Here is a 21474-nt window from a genome sequence, read left to right as displayed (position 1 = left end):
TAGCCGAGCTAGTGCAAGCTAACCGCTAGTGAAACGCTAAGCACTCCTAAGATTCACAACAGGAGAAATTTAGTTAAATAAGATTCACAATAGATGCACTTAATAACTAAAATAAACATTAAACACAAATAGAAGAAACAAATACAACATCGTTGTGATTACAAGGGCGCCAATTCAGCATGCAGTCAGTTGGAAGCAAGTTGCCTGATCTGTCAACCATAAAACATTCTGTATGGATTTTAAATCATTATACAGTGTGGCCATTCGGCGAACTTCCCATCTGTGAAATTTTACACTAATTCATACAAAACGTCAGCTTTTGTCATAAGTTGATACCATTTTAAATCTAAGCTTGAAAGCGGACTGACCTCAGGGACAGTGACTCAAAACAAATGTGTATCAGTACACTTTCGCTTTTAGATTCATATTTCTGTAGAAACATGCTTCCAAAGTTTCTGGGTTAAAAAATCTGGTCGCTGGCTGCAACTGGTTGTTTTCCCTCTGTCCGATTTAGACACAGCAGGATGGGGGTGTGTGGCCACACCTCCTCCTGCACTGAAGGGGAAGAAAGACCCCGCCTTCCTGCACAGATCATGAAACTGGAAGAATACAAAGGGCGGTGAAATTAGCTGAAATGTTGGTGATATACGGAAACAAATACGCACGTATTATCATACTGCGTTGTACCAAACTGTTGTGTGTGTGCTGTACGGTTCAGTACAAATATGTATTATGACACCCCTAATATACATACATACGTATGTATGTATCTTTATACCATGGTCAGTGAGAATTCCATGTCTAACTGGCGTGCATTATTTTCGTGTAAACGCACACATAGTTCAGCTGTGTTTTGACAGGTGAATGAAACGCGATAAAACATGGATTTCCAAGTGAATTTTAATATTTTGGCCAAAATAAAATGTTTGAGGAATGGAAAGAGGAGAGCAAACGAGAAGAACAGCAAAAGCAACGGCATAAAGATTTAACATCGGACGAACTGGACAAGATTGAAGACAGGAAAGAAGAAGAGAACGGTTCTATCCTTGCGGGCTGCCGAGCGCTCCGCATCAAAGCAGCAAGCATAGTTTCTGGACCTGTTGCCAGAGTTTGCCACAGCTCCACACAGCAGAGAGGGGGGTGGTGTGAGTGGCCCGCTGCAGCGCGAGCCCGCAGTCTCGGTAAGCGCATCGGAGACAAAACATAAAATAGTCCCAAATACTCACACATTTTTATCAAGTTCTGTTAACTAAAATAAATATTTGCATGTTAGCTCACTGTGTGGGACCATGGTATAAGTGGATTAAACAACTCGAAGCCGCGCATTATACGGTTTGAATGTACGACGCGAAGTCTAAAACACAACAATGCGAAGCAGAGTGGTGTTACTCCACGAAGTGCATTCAAACTGTATAATACGCGGCTTCTCGTTGTTTAATCCTTACATAAAGTAAAGTGTAAAAGTTACCTCTTAAAGATGTATTTTTTCTGGGGGCGGGGGCCAGAGGGAGGAGGAATGTGCAATAATTCTTTTCACATTTAACATTTTTCTGTCATTTCTTATGAGAATAAACACGGTGAATCTAGTTCAGAACATTGCACTCAGACTGTTCTAAATGCCCTCTGGTGATAAGTATACAGTGATTTGGCAGTAGTTAATGTTCCTTTGCGTCAAAAGGCTAGCTGCTGCCTACTCAGATGCAGAGCCAGCTGTGCCTTTGCATCCTGAAGTATGTCTGAAAGCCATCATGAAGAACCTTTAATTTCTGTATCAGAGATTCTCGTGCTGTCACCTCCCTTTCAATATCACATCCACACAAAATCTATTTTGTAGTTGTTGAAGAAATTTGTAGCTTGGTGTTGACTCTTTATTTGTGTTTCTTCAATCACAAAATCTCATGCATGCGCACACGCACTTCCTCCTGCAGTTCAACTGCACGATGGTGACGAGGGAAGAGACAATATTTGCCATGGAATTTTCCCCAGATAAATATGTTCTCTTCTTTAAAATGAACTGTAATTTTGGAACATGTTACAAAAATAAACCAACATCATCATGGTTGGATTTAGGTAGAAACTAAATTTTGTCAGTTTTGTGAAATTTGAAGGGCTAGACAGCTTTAATCAATTAACAGACTGTTAAATTATTCAGCAATTCCTTTCTGGGAGTAAACTTAATATCTCTGGTCTCTGGACAAAACAAGACATTTGAAGGCATCATTGTTGACTCTGGGAAAACATTAATCAATTTTTTTCCACTGTTTTCTGACATTTTATGGCCTTAACAATCGCTGTATTAAAGGTTTAGTGCTACTGGATTGGAAAAGATTTAAGTCCTAAAAATAATTTTCTTTGGCACCACTATAGCTTTATTCCTTAGCATTTAGATAAGGGATTCATAATATGATATTGCCAATATGATCAAAATTAAAACTGTCTGGAAACCATTTAGAATTTCAGCCCCTGAAAGGAAGAAATTCAGATTCTATGACCAACATTTGGTACATTTGGAAGGGATTTACAAGAAATCTTATGGATGTTAATGTAAGATGGGTCACAGGTAATCTCAAAAACTCACGCATGCACACGCGCTTCCTCCTGTGGTTAGTCTGCATCACAGCGATGAAGGAAAAGTCAATATTCACTGTCAAATTTCCCCCAAATATGTCCTCTTCATTAATAGGAGCTGTAATTTTGCAGCATGTTACAAAAATAAACCTATCATACTTGGATTTCGGTTGAAACAAAATTTTCTCAGTTTTGTGAAATTTTAAAGGCCTTATAGCCCCAAATGAGAGAATTGGTTATTTCTGTAAGTTTATGTCAAATTTGCATGGTAATAAGAAGACAAGAACAGCTATTAGAGTTTAGTACAATGTTTTTCAATACAAAGCATACGAGGTCTGTGAGAAAAGTATCCGACCTTATTATTTTTTTTTAAAACCATATGGATTTGAATCACGTGTGATTACATCAGCCAAGCTTGAACCCTCATGGGCATGTGAGAGTTTTTTCACGCCTGTCGGTGACGTCATTCGCCTGTGAGCACGCCTTGTGGAAAGAGTGGTCCAGCCCCCTTGCGGAATTCCTTTGTCTGAGAAGTTGCTGAGAGACTGGCGCTGTGCTTGATCAAAGTTTTTTCAAAAACTGTGAGGCACATCCGAGTGGACACCATTCGAGATATTCAGCTGGTTTTCGGTGAAAATTTTAATGGCTGATGAGAGATTTTGGATTGTTTCTATCACTGTAAGGACTTCCCATGGAGCGGGACGTCGCGCAGCGCTCCGAGGCGACGTCGTCATCCTGTTTCAAGCTGAAAACCTCCAAATTTAAGCCTCTGTTGACCCAGGACATCGTGAGAGAACAGAGAACTTTCAGAAGAGGTCGGAATCAGCAGTTTATCCGGACATTCCACTGTTAAAAGAGATTTTTTTAATGAAAGACGTGCGGACGGATTGGTGAGCCGGCGCGGCACGCCCGCCACAGGAAAAACACCTCCGTTGGAAGCCTTAAGGACAAGTTGTAATATGCCCTGCTGTTAAACAATTTCTCAGATACTCACTCAACTGAAAGCCACCAAAAGCCGCCTGGATTTTACAAATGGTTATCAACACGGAGGTGTTTTTCCTGTGGCGGGCGCGCCGCGCTGGCTGCGAGCCGACGCACCAATCCACCAATACTCAGAATTGCACATTATTTCTTAACCACTACCAGAACACTGACCAATATAATTGGGTTACTATTTCTGACAAAACTGTGACACTGTAATTGGATGATAATTTCAGAAACTGTTATCCAGACAAGTGCAAACATAAGGTCATAAGGTTTTTAAGTGCCCTTTCCAAAGGAACTGGCCACATTTGAACACATTAGTGTTGGATGAATTTTACAAAGAACAAAATGTACACAGATTTGCATATTTGCAAGGAAAACAGAACTTGGGGCATAATTTAATGATTTGAAGCAACAGGCCATCTCAGGATGAAGTAAGATAGAAAAAGTAACAAATGTAGACAGATGAATGAGAAGGGGCAATAAAACTGCAGCAATTTCAGTGGAAGAGTGTGAGTGAGGGAGCAAGCAGGGAATGTTTTGGAATCCCCCTTTCCTCAGAGTTAATTGGAACAGCTCGATAGCGGCAGGGTTCCATTCTGCCATTGATTTTCCTGTTCCCTCATCCTTTATCCCTCCTTCCCGCCTCAATAGATGGGGGATATTTAAACCCCAAAACGCCCCATGGAACTCCCACTCTGGTTAAACGCACACACAATCCCACTCGCACATGCACATACACACGCGTACGATGAGAGCAAGGGGCCATTGATCCCCACAACCTAAATGTTTAAAGTTCAGTTAAGCAGTTAAGGGGTAAGAGGGCTCTGAGGAGACTCTCCTCTATTGATTATGTGTCAGAGTAGTGAGACTGGAGTTTAAATCACACACACATACACGTACACACAAAGTGCTAAGAGCTCTCAGTCAAAGGCGGTGAACAGCATTGCTCTTTATCATTGTCTCACTCACTTATATCTTTCTCTAAAAAACACATACACACACGGGTCTATTTATTACCTCAGTTATGTGTTAGATTTATTTCGGGCTGCCCCATGCAGCGTTGAGCCATCAGCAGGTTATGGGGTTTCAGCACTAATACAGGCCTAATAACCACAGCATATTTGCTGTCTGAGAATGTTTAATAAGCCATAATAGCAACCATGGATGGATGTAAATAGATAAAAATATAACACAATGCTAAAATACCCTCAGCCATATGAGCATTGTCTTCTTTATAATTCTTCTTTATAATTTGCAGTTGTTTAATTGGTATCCCAGTGCAAAGTGTGTGTGTGTGTGTGTGTGTGTGTGTGTGTGTGTGTGTGTGTGTGTGTGTGTGTGTGTGTGTGTGTGTGTGTGTGTGTGTGTGTGTGTGTGTGTGTGTGTATATATATATATATATATATATATATGTATATATATATATATGTATATATATATATATGTATATATATATATATATATATATGTATATATGTTATTTACATTAATTATTTAGAACCTATTGTCTTGTATAAAATTTGTACATGTTCAATCAAGCCCCTCTATTTTGTCATGTAATAAATCCACGGGGTCTACAATGGAAATAAGCATTTATGCTTTATTGTGTTAACTGTATGTTGTTGATATATTCACTTCTGTCGGTTTATATTGATGTTGCAGAATAAACTCAATCAATCATAAACAGTATTTTATTTACCTTTTAACGGTGTCTGCATACATGAGCTTTTGAAATGAGCAGACATTACCTTTGACTGCGTGTGATGCGCATGAACGCTGACATTCGCAAGATGTCTTGTAAGTCACTCCAGAGGTGTTATCAGGTTACAAAAATAGTGTTTTCAGTTTTAAAAGTGTTTATTTCTTTCTAGCTTTTACATAATATATGAGAAACATGTTAGATTTACACAGAAACACAGCAGTTTTGGAGCAGATTCCGCAATGTGTGATGCAAGTGCACGCTGACGTCCGCGATATGTTTTGTGAATCACTCTAGTGGTGTTATTAGGTTACAAAAATAGTGTTTTCAGTTTTAGAAGTGTTTATTTCTCACTAGGTTTTGTGTAATATATGATAAACATGTTAGATTCACACAGAAAAGCAGTGAAATTAGCAGCCAGAGAGACCAGCCAGTGACGTCACCATGCTGATGTCTGCGATATGACTTGTAAATAACTCCAGAGGTGTTAATCAGGTTACAGAAATAGCGTTTTTAGTTTTAGACGTGTTTATTTGTCACTAGCTTTGACATAATATATGAGAAAGTTGTTAGATTTAGAAACGCAGCAGAATTGGCAGCCAGAGAGACCAGCCAGTGACGTCATGGTGCCACTCTACTCTGATTGGTTGCTCCCCCTCGCCCCCCCCCCAAAATGGATTTGCATGATTCATAGTATAAAGATAGGAAATGAAATGTGATCTTTTGACCTCTTAAAATAGGTCAAGGTTAGCCATCTTTGAACATGTCCAAGGTCTGTGTCCCAAGAATGTTCTCTGCAAAATTGAAAAGCCTGGCAGGAACAGGACTGGATTTATACTGAGCACAGACGAATGGCCAGACAGACGGACAGATGCAAAGCCTTCACAATACCCAGTGGCCATATTTTGATGAGCTTGGGTAAAAAGTAAAATAAATAAATGCATGGGGTCATGGCCTTCATCTTTGCTGACAGAGGTAGAATGCAGCTAATGAAACAGTCATGCATATCATCATTGTTTACGTCATTGATGTTTTTCGTCATTTGAATTATGCTGCTTTGAAGTGGGACACCGCAATCCTGTGTTGTGCGCACTTATCTATCGCCCACCCAAGCACAACAAAGATTTTTTAAATGATTTCTCTGACTTGCTTGCAGCTGTTATTCCACAGTATGATTGAATCTTACTTCTGGGTGATTTTAATGTTCATGTTTGCTGTCCGTCCAAGCCTTTGGCTACTGAGTTTTTAGAATTGATTGATACATTTAATTTTATGCAACATGTTACTGAAGCAACGCACATATTTGGTCATAGGTTGGACTTGCTTTTAACTAATGGTTTTGATGTCAGTAATGTTCAGCTTTTGGATGCAGTGTTCTCTGATCACCGTCCGGTGTTATTTAATTTTATTTTGGACAGCAATAATAAACCCAGTGTTTCTGCATGCTATCGGCGGCAGCTGAGGCCAGAAGCGGGAGATCATTTCTCCTCCCTTTTTGTTGCCTCAAAAAACAATGTAGCTGTCACATGCCAAGACACAGAACAAATTGCATATACTTTTCTTTTGGCATGCAATACCATTATGAACACTATTGCTCCACTCAAAGCTATGCGCCCTAAACCCAGGCAGGAGCCCTGGTTGAATGAAACTGTGTGACAGGCCAGACGTGAGTGTAGGAGGGCGGAGCGCAAATGGAATAAAGATGGACTGACCGTCTCCTATCAAATTTCTAAAAAAAAGTTGGAGAAAATTCCAAAATATGGTCAGGTCTGAAAAGGCAAAATACTTTTCCAATCTAATTTCTGATAACTGGGACAAACCTCGTGTTCTTTTTAAAACTATTGGATCTTTGATAAACTCTGGCCAATCCACCACTTTGGAAGCAACTCAAGTTGTTTGTAATCGCTTTTTAAATTTCTTTTGTGATAAGGTCACCAGTATTAGGGCTGGGATGACTGTCACTTCGGCCAGTTCAATCATGGCTCACACCTGTTCTGCTGTGTTAGACTGGTTTGAACCTGTGTTATTTTCAGATTTATCAAATATTGTTAAAAATCTCAAACCTTCATTTTGTCCCTCAGACTGTATCCCCCCACGACTCTTTAAAGAGGTCTGGGGAACTATCGGCCCTGATGTTGTTGTTTTGGTCAACAGCAGCCTTATGTCAGGAAAAGTTCCTGCGTTTTGTAAGCAGGCTGAAGTTGAGCCTCTTTTAAAGAAAGCGAGTCTTGATAACTCTAAGCTTCCTTTTATTTCAAAGATTTTGGAAAAAGCTGTTCTTGTACAACTACAAGAGTTTTTAGAAACGAACAACATTTTAGACAGTTTTCAGTCAGGTTATAAATTATTTCACGGCATGGAGTCTGCACTTTTAAAGGTTTTTAATGACCCGTTTTTAATCACTGATTCTGGTGATTCTGCCGTTTTGGTGCTTTTAGACTTGACTGCTGCCTTTGACACAGTTGACCATGCAACTCTTTTATCTCTTCTTGAGAACTGTGTGGGTGTCAGGGGGACAGCCTTGGACTGGTTCCATTCTTACCTTACAGGCCGTTCATTTACTGTCAGGCTGGGGGAGTCCACCTCATCTTCTGTTCCTCTGAACTGTGGAGTCCCCCAGGGTTCTATTCTTGGGCCTATTCTCTTCACCCTATACCTTCTCCTGTTAGGTCAGGTGTTTAGAAAACATGGCATATCTTATCATCTTTATGCAGATGATACTCAAATTTACTTGCCTATTAAGAAGAACTCTAGCAGCCCCCTGACACCCTTGCTTGTGTGCCTGGAAGATGTCAAGGCTTGGTTGGCTCAAAATTTTCTTAGCTTAAATGAGAACAAAACCAAGGTGATTGTGTTTGGGCCCAGTGTTGGTTCCACAGCTCGATTAGACCTGGCCCCTCTCAGTCAACACATGAAGCCCACAGCCACCAACCTTAGCGTCATTATGGACTCTGATCTTAAACTGGACAGGCAGGTCAAGGCAGTTGTTAAATCCAGCTTTCGTCTTTTAACCAAAATTAAATTAATTTTATCCTTTTCTGACTTGGAGCGCATCATGCATGCTTTTATTTCTTCACGCCTGGACTACTGCAATTCACTTTTTTTGGAATTAATCATAATACACTTCACAGATTGCAGTTAGTCCAGAACGCTGCTGCACGCCTCTTAACTGGGAGCAAAAAACATGAACATATTACACCCATTCTTGCGTCTTTGCACTGGCTCCCTGTTAATTTTAGAATTGATTTTAAAATTTTATTATTTGTTTTAAAGCTTTAAATGGACTGGCCCCACAATATATTGTAGACCTCCTCCAAATTTACTCCCCAGCGCGTGCTCTGAGGTCTGAGGGCCAGCTCCAGCTTGTGGTGCCTAGGACGAGACTTAAGACCAGGGGGAACAGGGCCTTCTCTGTGGCTGGGCCCAGACTCTGGAACGCTCTGCCTCTCCACGTTCGAACAGCCCCCACAGTGGAGTGTTTTAAGTCTTGTCTGAAGACCCACTTTTATTCTCTGACTTTTAGCTCTGCATGAGTTGTATGGTCCTCTGTTGTCTTTGGCCCAGTGTTTTATTTATTTATTGTTTTATTGTTTTTATGTTTATTTATTTATTAGTATCTGAGTGGGTTTATTGTTTTGTATAGTTGTTTAATCATTTTTATGTGCAGCACCTTGGAAACTGTTCTGTTGTTTAAATGTGCTGTATAAATAAAGTGGATTGGATTGGATCGTCAAATACATTACCATTATCATTCCTACGTATCAAATTAAGGTATGATATAAATGTCTATTGCAGATATTAAGCCAGTTCCCTGCCCCCTTTCTTCTTTTTTGTGATGTCAAAAACCATACTTTCTATTTTGCCACAGAAGTGACCATTAAGGCCTTGAAGGAGAAGATACGTGAGTATGAGCAGTCCCTGAAGAACCAAGCTGAGAGCCTAGCTCAGGAGAAGCAGTTCCAGCTACACAATGACTATGCAGAGAAGGAGAGGTAGGGGTGTGTGTGTGTGTGTGTGTGTGTGTGTGTGTGTGTGTGTGTGTGTGTGTGTGTGTGTGTGTGTGTGTGTGTGTGTGTGTGTGTGTGTGTGTGTGTGTGTGTGTGTGTGTGTGTGTGTGTGTGTGTGTGTGTGTGTGTGTGTGTGTGTGTGTGTAAGTGATACTGCAGCTGTGTTTCAAGTAAAAACCTTGATGTTATTTTGATATTTTAAACCTCTGGGTCATTTTGACCTCTGGCAGAAAAGTTTTGACATTAATTTTTAAGTGATAGGTTTAATGCTTTGTGACAAGACTGTTCATAACTTAAGACATTTGTTTTTACCAAATAGTCCTATGATTCCCTCACACAATCTTGAGTAATTCAGTTGCAAGTTTAGTCAGTTTACCTTTCCTCTAGCAGATTAATGCAGGAATGCAAAATAATGACAGACAGTGAGACATTTTTGCCATGTGGGTACTTTCCATTCTTGCCTTTTTGGGAATCAGCACTTCAGACTCTTGTCTGATCTCTTTACCCAGATGTATTTCAATCATGTTTATCTGACTCATTACTCACATGGGCCTTAACTATTTTTGAAAGTATGTATAACTGAACCCTCTCCCAATTAACTGCAGTGATGGAAAAATTAAGATGTTACTGTATTTTTGATATACTCTGGTTGTCTCTACCAAGAGTATAATATTTTCAGCAGCATGAGATCATCTGATTGCTAATCTTTTTATGCAGACAGTCTTCAGAAATCTTAGTGGAATGATCACTATGAGAAATAAAGAAGTACTCTTGAGCCCTGAGGCTCAATGGAACCAGTTCTTATCCCCAGGTACTGGATGGAAAGCCACTTCATTGCAGGTTACTTTTACATGTGGGTGGACTGAGAGAATACAGATGTTTTGTTCAAGGACACAGACGGGTAGCGTGAGTGGGAATTGAACCCAGGTCTACGTATATATTGGTTGCCCAACTCCTGTTCCACTGAGCTGCCTGCTTTATGCAATGATAAATAGGAAGAATTTATGTTATGATATTGGTTGGGATTTTGGATGTGGAATTTTTTTTAGGGGTCCAGGTCCCACGGAGCCTGGAGCAATGGTTGCAAAGCAACGCTGTTCCTAATCTCAACAGGGCTGGGAACCCCATTGTTTTCGTTCCATTTTTTAAAATTAATTTCTTCTTTTAGGGGTACAAGTACTGCTGTTCTGGGTGCAGAGTTTGCGAAGTTGTATTGTATGAGGAAGTCTGGAGTGGCAGAGAAGTATGTGAAGGTGGTGCAAGACATGTCCAAGGACAGTGTGACAGTGGTGAGATGTGCAGTGGGAATTACAGATGCATTCAAGGTGAAGGCGGGATTACATGAATGATCAGTTCTGAATTATTTTTTGACCACAGTGGTGATATACGGGTTGACGGACGAGATCAGATAGGATTCTCCACGTACTATGATGATTGCAGATGATGTTGTGATTTGTTATAAGAGTAGAGAACAGGTTGAGACGAGATATGTTCTGGAGAGAGTGCATGTGTGTGAATGAGAGGGAGCCCAGTCTAATAGTGCAGTTAAAAAGGAATAGAGGTAGTTAAGGTAGATTAGTTTAAATATTTGCTGTCAATTATCCAAAGTAATGGAAGGTGTGGTAGAGATGTGAGAATGTGCACGCTGGGTGAAGTGTATGTAGAAAGTTGGCAGGAATGATTTATGATAGAAGGATATCTGCAAGAGTGATGGGGAAAGTCTCTAAGACTGTAGTGAGACCAGCTATGTTGTACCGCTTACAGACTTTGGCATAAACAAAAAGACAGGAACCAGAGCTGGAGGTGGCAGAGCTGAAGATGTGGTCTTCTTTGGGAGTGATGAGGATGGACAGGATTATGAATTAACATATTAGAAGGACAGCACAGGCAAGACTGTTTGGATCCAAAGTCAGAGAGGTGAGACTGAGATAGTTTGGACATGTGCAGAGGAGGGACCCAGGGTATATAGGGAGATAGATGCTGAGGATGGAGACACCAGGCAGGAGGAGAAGAGGGAGGCCAGAGAAAAGGTTAATTGATGTGCTAATGGAGGACATGCAAGTGGTTGGTGTAATAGAGTAAGATGCAGAGGACACGGTGAGATAAAAATAGTTCATCTGCTGTGGTGACCCAGAACAGGAGCAGCCAAAAGAGGGAAAAGAATAAGAAGATACTACAATAAACATTTTACAAGTCTTGATTTAAATACCTACAACATTCACAAAAAATTAGTCCTTGTGTTATACATAAACTGTTTCAGATCTCACACAGATCAGTCAAATGTGAATCAACAGATAAATTTTCAGTCTTCATACAAACAAATGTCCCTCTCAAAACAGACAAAAGTCACCAAAAATATCCTGTTGATCCAGCAAAGTTTTTCAGCAACTCCTCTGGATCACCACAAAACTTTTAATTATTACATACTTCACTAAAAAGCTCCCATTCATCTTTCTGAACTGAATTATTTTTAGTGCATCCTTTGAATCATGACAAAACTTTCCTCAAACACAGCCTATGATTTCTGAAGTCCATCAATCTGCTTCTCCCCCATTTGCATTTTTTTCAGATGAGCACATCTTTGTGCACCTTTTGAAAACTCTGAAATGTATATCCTTGCATAAAGTATTAAGTGACCAACTTCTGTCGTAGAGTCATGTGATAATGGCACTTCCAGTAAGCAAACTGCCAAAGCTGCCACTATGACATAAAGCCCAGGATACAACACAGTACTTCTGACCAATGAGAGGACAATTTGTTCACATGTGGCTTTTGTTCGCCAGCTTTGGGCTGCTTAAAAATGTTGCTGTCTGAAAGCCAACCAAACCAAGTGAAAACTGCAGCATTGTAACATTTTGATCCCTGGTCAGACGCCAAACAAACTACTGTGCACATGCAGTCCTGTGACTTTCAGTGCTTACACCTCCATGTTGTGAGGCAAAATAGGACACACTGGAACCACTCTATTCGCTATTGGAATGCACAGCATAAGCACAAATCTGCCCCTCTCTAAATGCAATACCTGACACAGTTTTGCAAGATTGCAACTACAGTTTACACATAAACATGATATAACTTTCTGGCAAAGTGTTCAGGGGATTTTTTTTATCATATCCAAGCTTGAAATTCACATGCTATCTGTATCTGCACGTATATTGTTGTCTGTCGGTTGTTGAGCAAGTTCATTCAAGAAATACTTCATTCAGAGATCCCACTGAAACGATGTGAATGTCCCTTTCTCACATGGAACACATTTATGGTGGCAGTTTTGTTATAATAAATAAGACTAAAACCTAATCAAACTAGAAATAATACATAGATTAACTATCAATAAATAATTTAAAAGCCAAAGCAGCATGTTAAAAACAACAGCGTAATAGCAGTAGCAGAAAAGAAGGGACATAAGGTCAGTCAGAGAAGTAAAGAGTTTATAGGTTGTGCAGCCTCCGGAAACAAACTGGCGTTTAGCCTGTCTGCCACTCCAGACTTCCTCATACAATACAACTTCGCAAACTCTGCACCCAGAACAGCAGTACTTGTACCCCTAAAAGAAGAAATTAATTTTAAAAAAATGGAACGAAAACAATGGGGTTCCCAGCCCTGTTGAGACTAGGAACAGCGTTGCTTTGCAACCATTGCTCCAGGCTCCGTGGGACCTGGACCCCTAAAAAAAATTCCACATCCAAAATCCCAACCAATATCATAACATAAATTCTTCCTATTTATCATTGCATAAAGCAGGCAGCTCAGTGGAACAGGAGTTGGGCAACCAATATATACGTAGACCTGGGTTCAATTCCCACTCACGCTACCCGTCTGTGTCCTTGAACAAAACATCTGTATTCTCTCAGTCCACCCACATGTAAAAGGGTGCTGACCTTAGCTGAGTGATTCATGATGCAAACCATCATCCTCTTATTTAGTTTGAACAGTGACTTCTCTGGAAATGGAGAGACTGTGTAAAGTAGCTGTAATTCATAAATGTTTGTGCAGTGTTCATGCTTGAATTAATTCTGAGTCTGCACTATCAGCACATCTTATTGTTTATTTTCAACTCCAATGTGCTGGTGTAAAATTTAGTTGTTGTTTTTTGTTTGTTTGTTTGTTTTTTGTTTTGTTTTTTGTTTGTTTTTTGGGGGGGGGGGGGGTTCTCCCTTTTTGTCACATGGGGTTGCCACAGCAGATCCAACATGAATATGCATGTCGAGCTTGCGCCAGATGCCCTTTCTGACGCAACTACATGTTACATGGAGAACAGGCAGGGGTGGCCTTAAATCCTTAGTTTCAGTTCTAGTTCAATTACAGCTCTGCTTTAAGTCCAGTTCTGAACCTTCTGCTCTGGAAAGGAATGCGCTAACCACTTTACCAGTTGTGGTAGAATAGGCAAAATCATGAAAATCGTCTCTATCCAAATCTGTATGGATCTGACAATGGACGTGGCCCAGGCAGGGGACTCCCAGTGGTGAAATGTTTGTAATTGTGCCCCCTAGATTTTATTCTTGGGGCAGTGTTGTGTTTTATTCATTCATTCTCCATACCTGCTTATTACAGTTAAAGGTCACAGGGCAGCTGGAGCCTGTCATTCAGCGAGAGGCAGGGTACACCCTGAACAGGTATAGGGCCACATATAGACAGACAAACTTATTCACACTCACAGCCAATTTAGAGTCACTAGTTCACCCACCCTACATGTCTTTGGAAGTGGAAGGAAACTGGAGCATCCAGAGGGAACCCATGCAAACACGGGGAGAACATGTACACGCCACACAGAAATGACCAGGTGCACGGGAAGTGTAAAGAATAAATGAAATTATATGCTATTTTACTCATATTTAACATTGTTAGCATGCAAAGCTAATTAAGAGTAAAATACCGATCCCAGGACCTTCTCACTGTGCACCCAGCCATCATGCTACGCTGCATTATGGCTTACTGTCATTTAATCCAGTGATAGCAAACAGTGATAAATGCTGAATATTTCACAAAGTACATTTGTCATTAAAACATTTTACTCTGTTAGTTTGTGTTCTTGATTATCACGAGTGAAATTTTAAATTGATTGATAGTGGTTGTGTTGGTCAAGAATACATTACAAGCCTGGTATTTTCTCTCCTGTCAGTTATCTCACCTTGCTGTGCGAAGCTTTGTAAACCCTTGCTGGCAGTTTTAGATATACAGTGGAAGATCAGTCGTCCAACTGCATTTCCTGTACGTCAGTGTTTTATAGGCCTCTTCCTGTCTGCAAGGAGCTGACTTCCCGTGTCTGAGAGGGCCATAAATGGATGGCACCTCTGATGCATTTTATCCTGCAAGAAGTAAGGAAAGGAGGGAGAGAGAGAGACAGATGAAAGCATGAAGTAGAGGGCAGAAAAATAGAGATGACAGGGGAGACAGATTGGCAGAGAAGGGGGGCATCAAAGAGTGCCATAAAGACTGTGTGCTCGATTATTGATGTTTTTACACGCAGTGGCAATTTCTCAGCAAATCCCAACTTTTTATATGCTAAGAATGAATCTATTTATCCTCATGGTTTTGTCTCTTCTCCCAATCCTTGCACACTCTCTCACTCTTTCCCCCACCCTCTGGTGCAGTGTGCCCCAGTGGTCAGACATTCCTGCCTAATAGGGCTGCTTAATGAGTAGTGGGTTGTATTGGGAGTATTTAGAGGGAAAAAAGGCTTCAAAAATGGTGGGAGAATGGCAGCAAGTTGTAGTTTTCACACAGTGTAGTTTTCCTGAGTCATTATGCCTGTCTGTGGTCTTCTGCTTCCTCATTTGTGTTTCTTGCCATCTGTCCAACTCTGTAGGAAACTCCAGGAGAGTCAAGACTCCATGTCATCAAGGCTGGAAGAGGCTGAACACAAGGCCCAGTCCTTACAGACAGGTACCACTCTAGTTCATCTGCAGCTCTATTTGAAGTCCAGCTCCTAAATATTGGTACTCTCAGCTAGGCATGGGCCAGTATGAGATTTGGATGGTATGATAACCGTGGGCAAAAATACAGCGGTTTCACAGTATTATGTATAGCTTTAAAGTGTGCTTTAACAACATTATGGCTATTTGCATATGAAGCGCGTGTGATTCAGGTGCACTAATTGATGCAATGTCTACCGCTACGAGCACTATACCACTGATGCAGGTATTTTGAATTGCTCCGCGTCCGACACAGACCATAGCTACAGTGCTTTGTTGCCACCGTTTTTGGCTTGAAGGGCTATTCTGCAGAAAATAAAACGAAAAAGGTCCTTTTAGACGGAGGGAAAAGTTCAGTGCAGGCTTCGCCTCCTTCAGCCATGATGCAGAGCTAGCTAACGTTAGCTGCCTGTTTGTAAACAGAGACAGAGGTGCACACTGGGGGAAGGGCAACAGCGGCTGCCTCTGCTCTGCCTGTCAAGAATTCTCATAACCCGCTCATACTGTAGGGATGGTATAACAGAAAATTTTAGTGGTTTTGATACCGTGGCTTTTTCATACCACGGTATACCGTGAAACTGGTTATCGGCCCATGTCTACTCTCAGCACTCAATCTTTGAAACTTTTCCAGATATTCCCAGATTTGGAGTTTTTCATCCAAGCAGTAACTTTTTGAGAAATAGACGCTTCTTCTCCATGTACAAATTGGTTTTTGTGCAGAAAATGTTAGAAAATACAGATATTTAACAAATACTGTATTTAACGTGATTAGGTAAAACATAATAGTTTTTGTAGTTTTCTTTGGCAAGTTTGATTGAGTGACGACAACCTAACATTTATCGATACCATTATCGATTCTGCTTATCGATCTGATTCCTTATCGATGCCTCCTTTGAATTTTCTGTGTACTACAAATAGGCTATACAGGTTTTCTATGTCAACAACATTTTATTGAGTCTTAAAGGAAATAAATATGAAATTGGTCACTGGATCCTTGATCTCTGGACACAGATAAACTCTACATGGTGGATCCTTGATCTCTGGACATAAATAGAAATGAACAAAATCTAGTTTTTCTCAAAAGCATTTCCTTTCACACCTTAAGCGGACACTATCTTTCTAACTTGACTCAGTAGAGAGCAGTGCAGCTTTTGGAGCAATGAAACGGAGGAGGATTCTCGTTTCGCTCTCGCAACATGACGGGAGTCCCAGTTAGTCACGTTAATCCGCACAAAAGTGACTCATGATTGACATATTTTAATGGCTTTGAGAGGGGTTAAGAAGCGGAGTTGCAGTTTCTGAAGAGGAGCGAAGCAAAGAACCAACGAAACAGTGGATCAGAGAACTGCTCCATTGGTTCAAGGTTCAAAGCAGAGCTGCACTGTAGAAGCAGTTGATTACAGAGCCGCTGCAGGGTCTGTAATCGATGTAGAGAAATGATCATTTTCTAGACAAATGCCCTCAAAAACAACAGCCACTCTGAAGGACCGATAAAGGGAATCGTTAAGCAAAAAGGCTATTTATTGGTGGATCCAATAATTTCTTAACAATACCCGAAAAGAACCGGTTCTCGATACCCAACCCTACTTATGATGTAGAATGCCCGTTAAGAAGAATATATTATAATTTTTATATAACTTTCTATTTATCAGAAACCAGACAGACTTTTACTGCTCAAATGCACCAGAATGCACTTCAGACCTTGTAGAATTTAAAAGTTTCCTGAGGGAAGTCACCCAGGTCCTTCCTTTGGTGACCTTGAGTGTTCCATCCTTCCTACTTTCCACAAAAAAGTTTTTGTCCCCTTGCATGAATTTTATTACGCAGTTTCATATCACAAATATGAAATATTTGTGATATGAAACTGTATAATTTAATACTGTGCATTGTATTGAAGTCTTCATTTGAAATTTAAGGTAATTTAAAAAAAAAAAATTTTTCACGTTTTGTTACAGCACTTGAAACTACTCAGGCCGAGCTCTTTGATTTGAAGACCAAGTATGATGAGGAATCAACAGCAAAGTAGGTGATCTGTTGGTGTTTGTGTACAACACTTCCTTCTGGCAGTTCTGTTGTGCGTTCCAAACATTATCTTGTGAATCATTTTTGCTTGGAAACAGTCCCCATCTGTTGTGTTCAAACAACAGTCTCCCACAATGCTGAGAAGCCTCCAAATCTCAGCATTACCCGTGAACTGCAAATACTGACAAAGACTATATAATGCATTCTGCAGTCAATGTAAACACCAAAATAGACATTTTAAGGGCTTGTTTTTTTGTGTGGTTTTTAGAGTCCCATTCATCAAGGTGATGACAGACAGGGTGGGCTGAGGAGGGTCACTTTGAGATCTCAGACTTAAAAACTACCCTGACATCAAACTGGCCATTTAAGATAAGGTGGCTTCAATTACTTGAGCTGGAGACATCTATCATTATTGATCTATGGGAGCAGCTAGAATGAGAACAGAAGCTTTTCTATGTTGGCACTCCACACTGTGAAGTGGCACTTTGTCACATTGACACTCCACATTCCCTCAGATCTCCAGGGTCAGTAGTAAGAACCAGAACCACTGAAACATCCACCATATCAGAACCCTGCCCAGAAACTGAATTTTATAATTGAAAATGTATATTTACTGAACAGATAAATGGCTTAAATTTTTCTTGAAACATGAGCTGTTTCTTGGGAATGCTGCAGAGTATTGTTTTTCCCCCAAACCCATTTACAATGTCTCTCCATTAACAGAGTTGTTAAATTGATTGACTTTTAAAAACAGATCGATCTCTCTTCTCTTATCCTCACAATACCCCCCCCCCCCCCCCCCCCCATTTTTGTCTTCTGCATTGAGTTTGTGAGAGTGAGAGGAAAGACCACAGGAAGCAGCATAATGACACTTATCGATGGATATTGTATGTTATCCTGCGTCCTAATTTCTTTCCTCATCACATCATCTTTACTTTATTTTCTTTACTCTCAGTGGTTTTTTTCTGTCCTTGCCTGTTTCTTTCACATCAGAATGAAACACGTTTTCAGAAGACATATATAGTCATCCCCATTTGCTTACAGAAGCTAATAAACACATGCCCGCCCACATCCACATGGGTGCTCGCACAAACTCATGAAAAAAAAAAAATGCGTGTGCAGCCTGAGGCAGTCAGGGTCCTTGACTATGTGGCGTGCTGTGATCTGAAATTTTAATGCAACGCTTTAAAGCACACACAAACCCTCTGCCCCTGCACCCTCCCAGTCCTTGGAGTCCTTCCCCCGTTTACTGCTTGGCTGAGCAAATCGCCAGTATTTGGCTGAACACAACTTTTAACCCTTTGACTGCATATATTTTGGCAATGCAGAACGCAAACCCATACATATGATCCACTTTTTCACACCCAGTCATGCGCACGTGCACTTAAACTTGCTGTAAAGTTTCCACTAAGGAAGACATTGCGTGACAAATCCCCCCCCAATCGCCTTGCTGCATTTGGGTAATCTGCCTTTTAAAATACACTCGAACACACACATGGGTGTGCATGTGCTCCCTGAGAATTTGGTCGATGTTGCAGCATTCAGAGGCGTGCCTGCACATGTAGTGTAGCCCCCTCTGCATTGGCGCAGCGAGGGTCTAGCTGACCCGCATTTTACCCGTTTAGTCCTTGTTAAAGATTAATGATACATTGATCCCCGGCCCCACAGCATACTGTGTATCCGTGTGCATGCATGCGTTTGCGTATCTGTGTGCACCCTTATCTCTGTGTAAAAGACTTGATACCATTTTGGAAAAACCATTTAATTGCTGATAATTAGGCAACAATCAATAGGCTTTTCTTTCCCATGTCTGTCGCAAGCGTACACGCAAAATAGCATATAATATACACACAGGCACACTCTCACAGCTAGCTTCTTTTAAAGCCCCCTTGAAATCCCCAAGGTAACACGCTGTGAAAATGCAATGTGGAGAAAGCTAAGGAAAGAAAAGGACCAGAGTGATGAAAGCTGGAGGGCAAAATGCAAGCCAGGGGCTGGAGTCTACAGTGAGGAAGAGGGGATAAGAGTGTGATAGAAGAGGGAAATGAAAATCTAAATCAGGGGAATATCCTGCTGACACTGAGGACAGAGGCCAAGGAAGAGAGGGTGAAACATGAGAGGGGAGGAGGAAGGGAAAAAAGATGAAAGGAGAAAAGCGGAGGGCAATGGGAAGGGAAAGGGTACAGGCAGGCAGAGGGCGGAAGAGAAAAGAAGTCGTTGAGCGAGGAGCAAGAGGGAGAAGATGATAAGAGATGAAAAGGCCTGTCTGAGATGAAGGAAGTACAGTGGGGGCTTAGAGGCTTTGGACTTGTTTCAGAAGTACCCACAGTCCACACTGGTGTCACTGAGTGTGACCATTGGCTTTCATGGCACAATACAGTGTGTGTACCTCAATGTATGTTTTTCAATGCAGTTGTTCATGCGCTCTATAGCTCCTCCCTGTGGCTGTTCTGTGGATCTATAAAGATCAGTTTTAGTGGCATAAAATCTGCATTTACTACCAAGAAGGACTTTGTCTGTACCATTCTGCCGTTTGTTGTAAATCCAGTGGGAGTATTGGCTGGCCGTGGACCAGTCTTCTTCTGCCCAGCGACTGACTGACTGTATCAGGATATGCTGAAAATCCCTTCCCTGTGATCTGCTTTGGCCCTCAGCATCTAGCTTTGCCTTTATAATTCCCAAATACAGCCAAATCCAAAGGTTATTTAAGGAGACTTTGTGCATCTGTACTTTGATTAAATGATCACATTTGGAGTAGGAGCAGTGGTGTATTTGGCTTGCATTACTATCCATAAACGCTCTCCATTACAAGCTTTTCTGGCTTGTTGGCTCACTGACCTTACTTGTGTGTATGGCATTTGTGAATGAGCGTGCACGTGTCCCGCACATTGTAGCTTAAGACAGGATAAAACCTGGTGAGGTAGTGTACTATTATGTTGCTTAAATGCATACTAGATCCTTTTAACTGTTGGGGAAAGAACAAAAGCAGACGGTGAAAAGCTCTCCCACCCACATCTGATTCTTTTTGTTGCATTGCCTGTGGCACAATGTTGACCTAATATCAACTGTGTCTGTTTTGTTAAACACATTCATATCAGTAGTACTCAAGCCTATGGGACATAAAACTGTTTCTCATATGGTGACACAAATTCAAAAGCTGCGTGGGTTATTGGGTACACTGTCAGAAGATTGCACTGAAATCAAAACGTTTTAATGGACATAACAGTGTATGAACACTTTCAAACGTACAATCTGTGTCACCCATGAATTATTTGCCAGATCTTAATTAAATAGACATGCACATATATCTGCATTATTACACTTCATTGAACATGTCCATGTAGTTTGTCAGTATTTGCATGCATTATTTTGTCAAGTGCATGCAGACTTCTTCACATGCACACATAGAGTACAGACATCGACCGTATTTGCCAAGTATAAGGCTTTTTTTTTTTTTAACTAGTTTGGGAAGTCCTGCCACTTACATGCCGGTGCGACTTGTATTAAAAAAAATCATGCATTTGTTATTACTAATATTAATAATACTAACTATTTACATAGGGCTTTCCCAGGAATCAAAACACTTAACAAAATAAAATCCAGTAATAAATGAATGAATGTCAATAATAAAAGTACATTGCAACAGTGCACAAAATCTCAAATTAGAGCGATGAGGCAAAAAGGGTATGGCTTCTATTCCGCTGCTGCTTATATATCTTTTTCTCCTCATCAAAAGGCTTTTTTTTTTTTGACAGGCGCAACTTTTACTCCAGAAAATACAGTAATCAACAGAAAATCAGTTTTAACATTTAAAAATGTTTATAAAGTGAAACAAGGGAGAAGCTATAGGAACTTACTTTTATATTGTGCACTTGGCTACTGTACTTACCTCAAAGAAGGTCTCCTGTTCAGGGCCACCCTTGCCAAATTCTCTGCATAGAGGTTCATTTCAATGGACATCCAGCGTAAAACTTTTAAACTGTATCACCATGTTGATATAAAGAGGATCCTCTGTGATGACTCCAAGCAAAAATGGGTGAAACCAAAAAGAATTAGTTTTTGTAGCATACCACTAAATAGATACCTCAAGCCTTTACCTTTGCTAGAGTAAGTAGTTCAGTGGCTTAGGTGTTGGACTATGAAGATATGAATGTATACTTGAGTGTGTGTTTACGTTTTTAAGGACATAAAGCAATTGGTCAGCTAAGTGCTTGGTTGTTTCATTGTCAAGAATGTATTATTCCCATATTATTTTAAAAACAAGTGAAGATATGAATGT

The 21474-nt window shown here is 40.6% G+C and overlaps 1 protein-coding gene across 3 annotated transcripts in view; it reads left to right on the top strand.

The window, feature by feature from the left end:
- cux1b (cut-like homeobox 1b) overlaps nucleotides 1-21474 on the top strand; it is a 237115-nt gene that overhangs the window by 160522 nt on the left and 55119 nt on the right. For all 3 annotated transcript variants that reach the window (XM_034168318.1, XM_034168316.1, XM_034168317.1), the window contains exons 6-8: nucleotides 9123-9246; nucleotides 15068-15144; nucleotides 17129-17195. In XM_034168318.1, the coding sequence (XP_034024209.1) occupies nucleotides 9123-9246; nucleotides 15068-15144; nucleotides 17129-17195 (268 nt within the window). The remainder of the gene's footprint in view (nucleotides 1-9122; nucleotides 9247-15067; nucleotides 15145-17128; nucleotides 17196-21474) is intronic.

The sequence above is a fragment of the Thalassophryne amazonica genome, chromosome 4 (assembly GCF_902500255.1).
Source record: "Thalassophryne amazonica chromosome 4, fThaAma1.1, whole genome shotgun sequence".
Classification (NCBI taxonomy): Eukaryota; Metazoa; Chordata; class Actinopteri; order Batrachoidiformes; family Batrachoididae; genus Thalassophryne; species Thalassophryne amazonica.
This window is presented reverse-complemented; position numbering and strand designations above follow the sequence as displayed.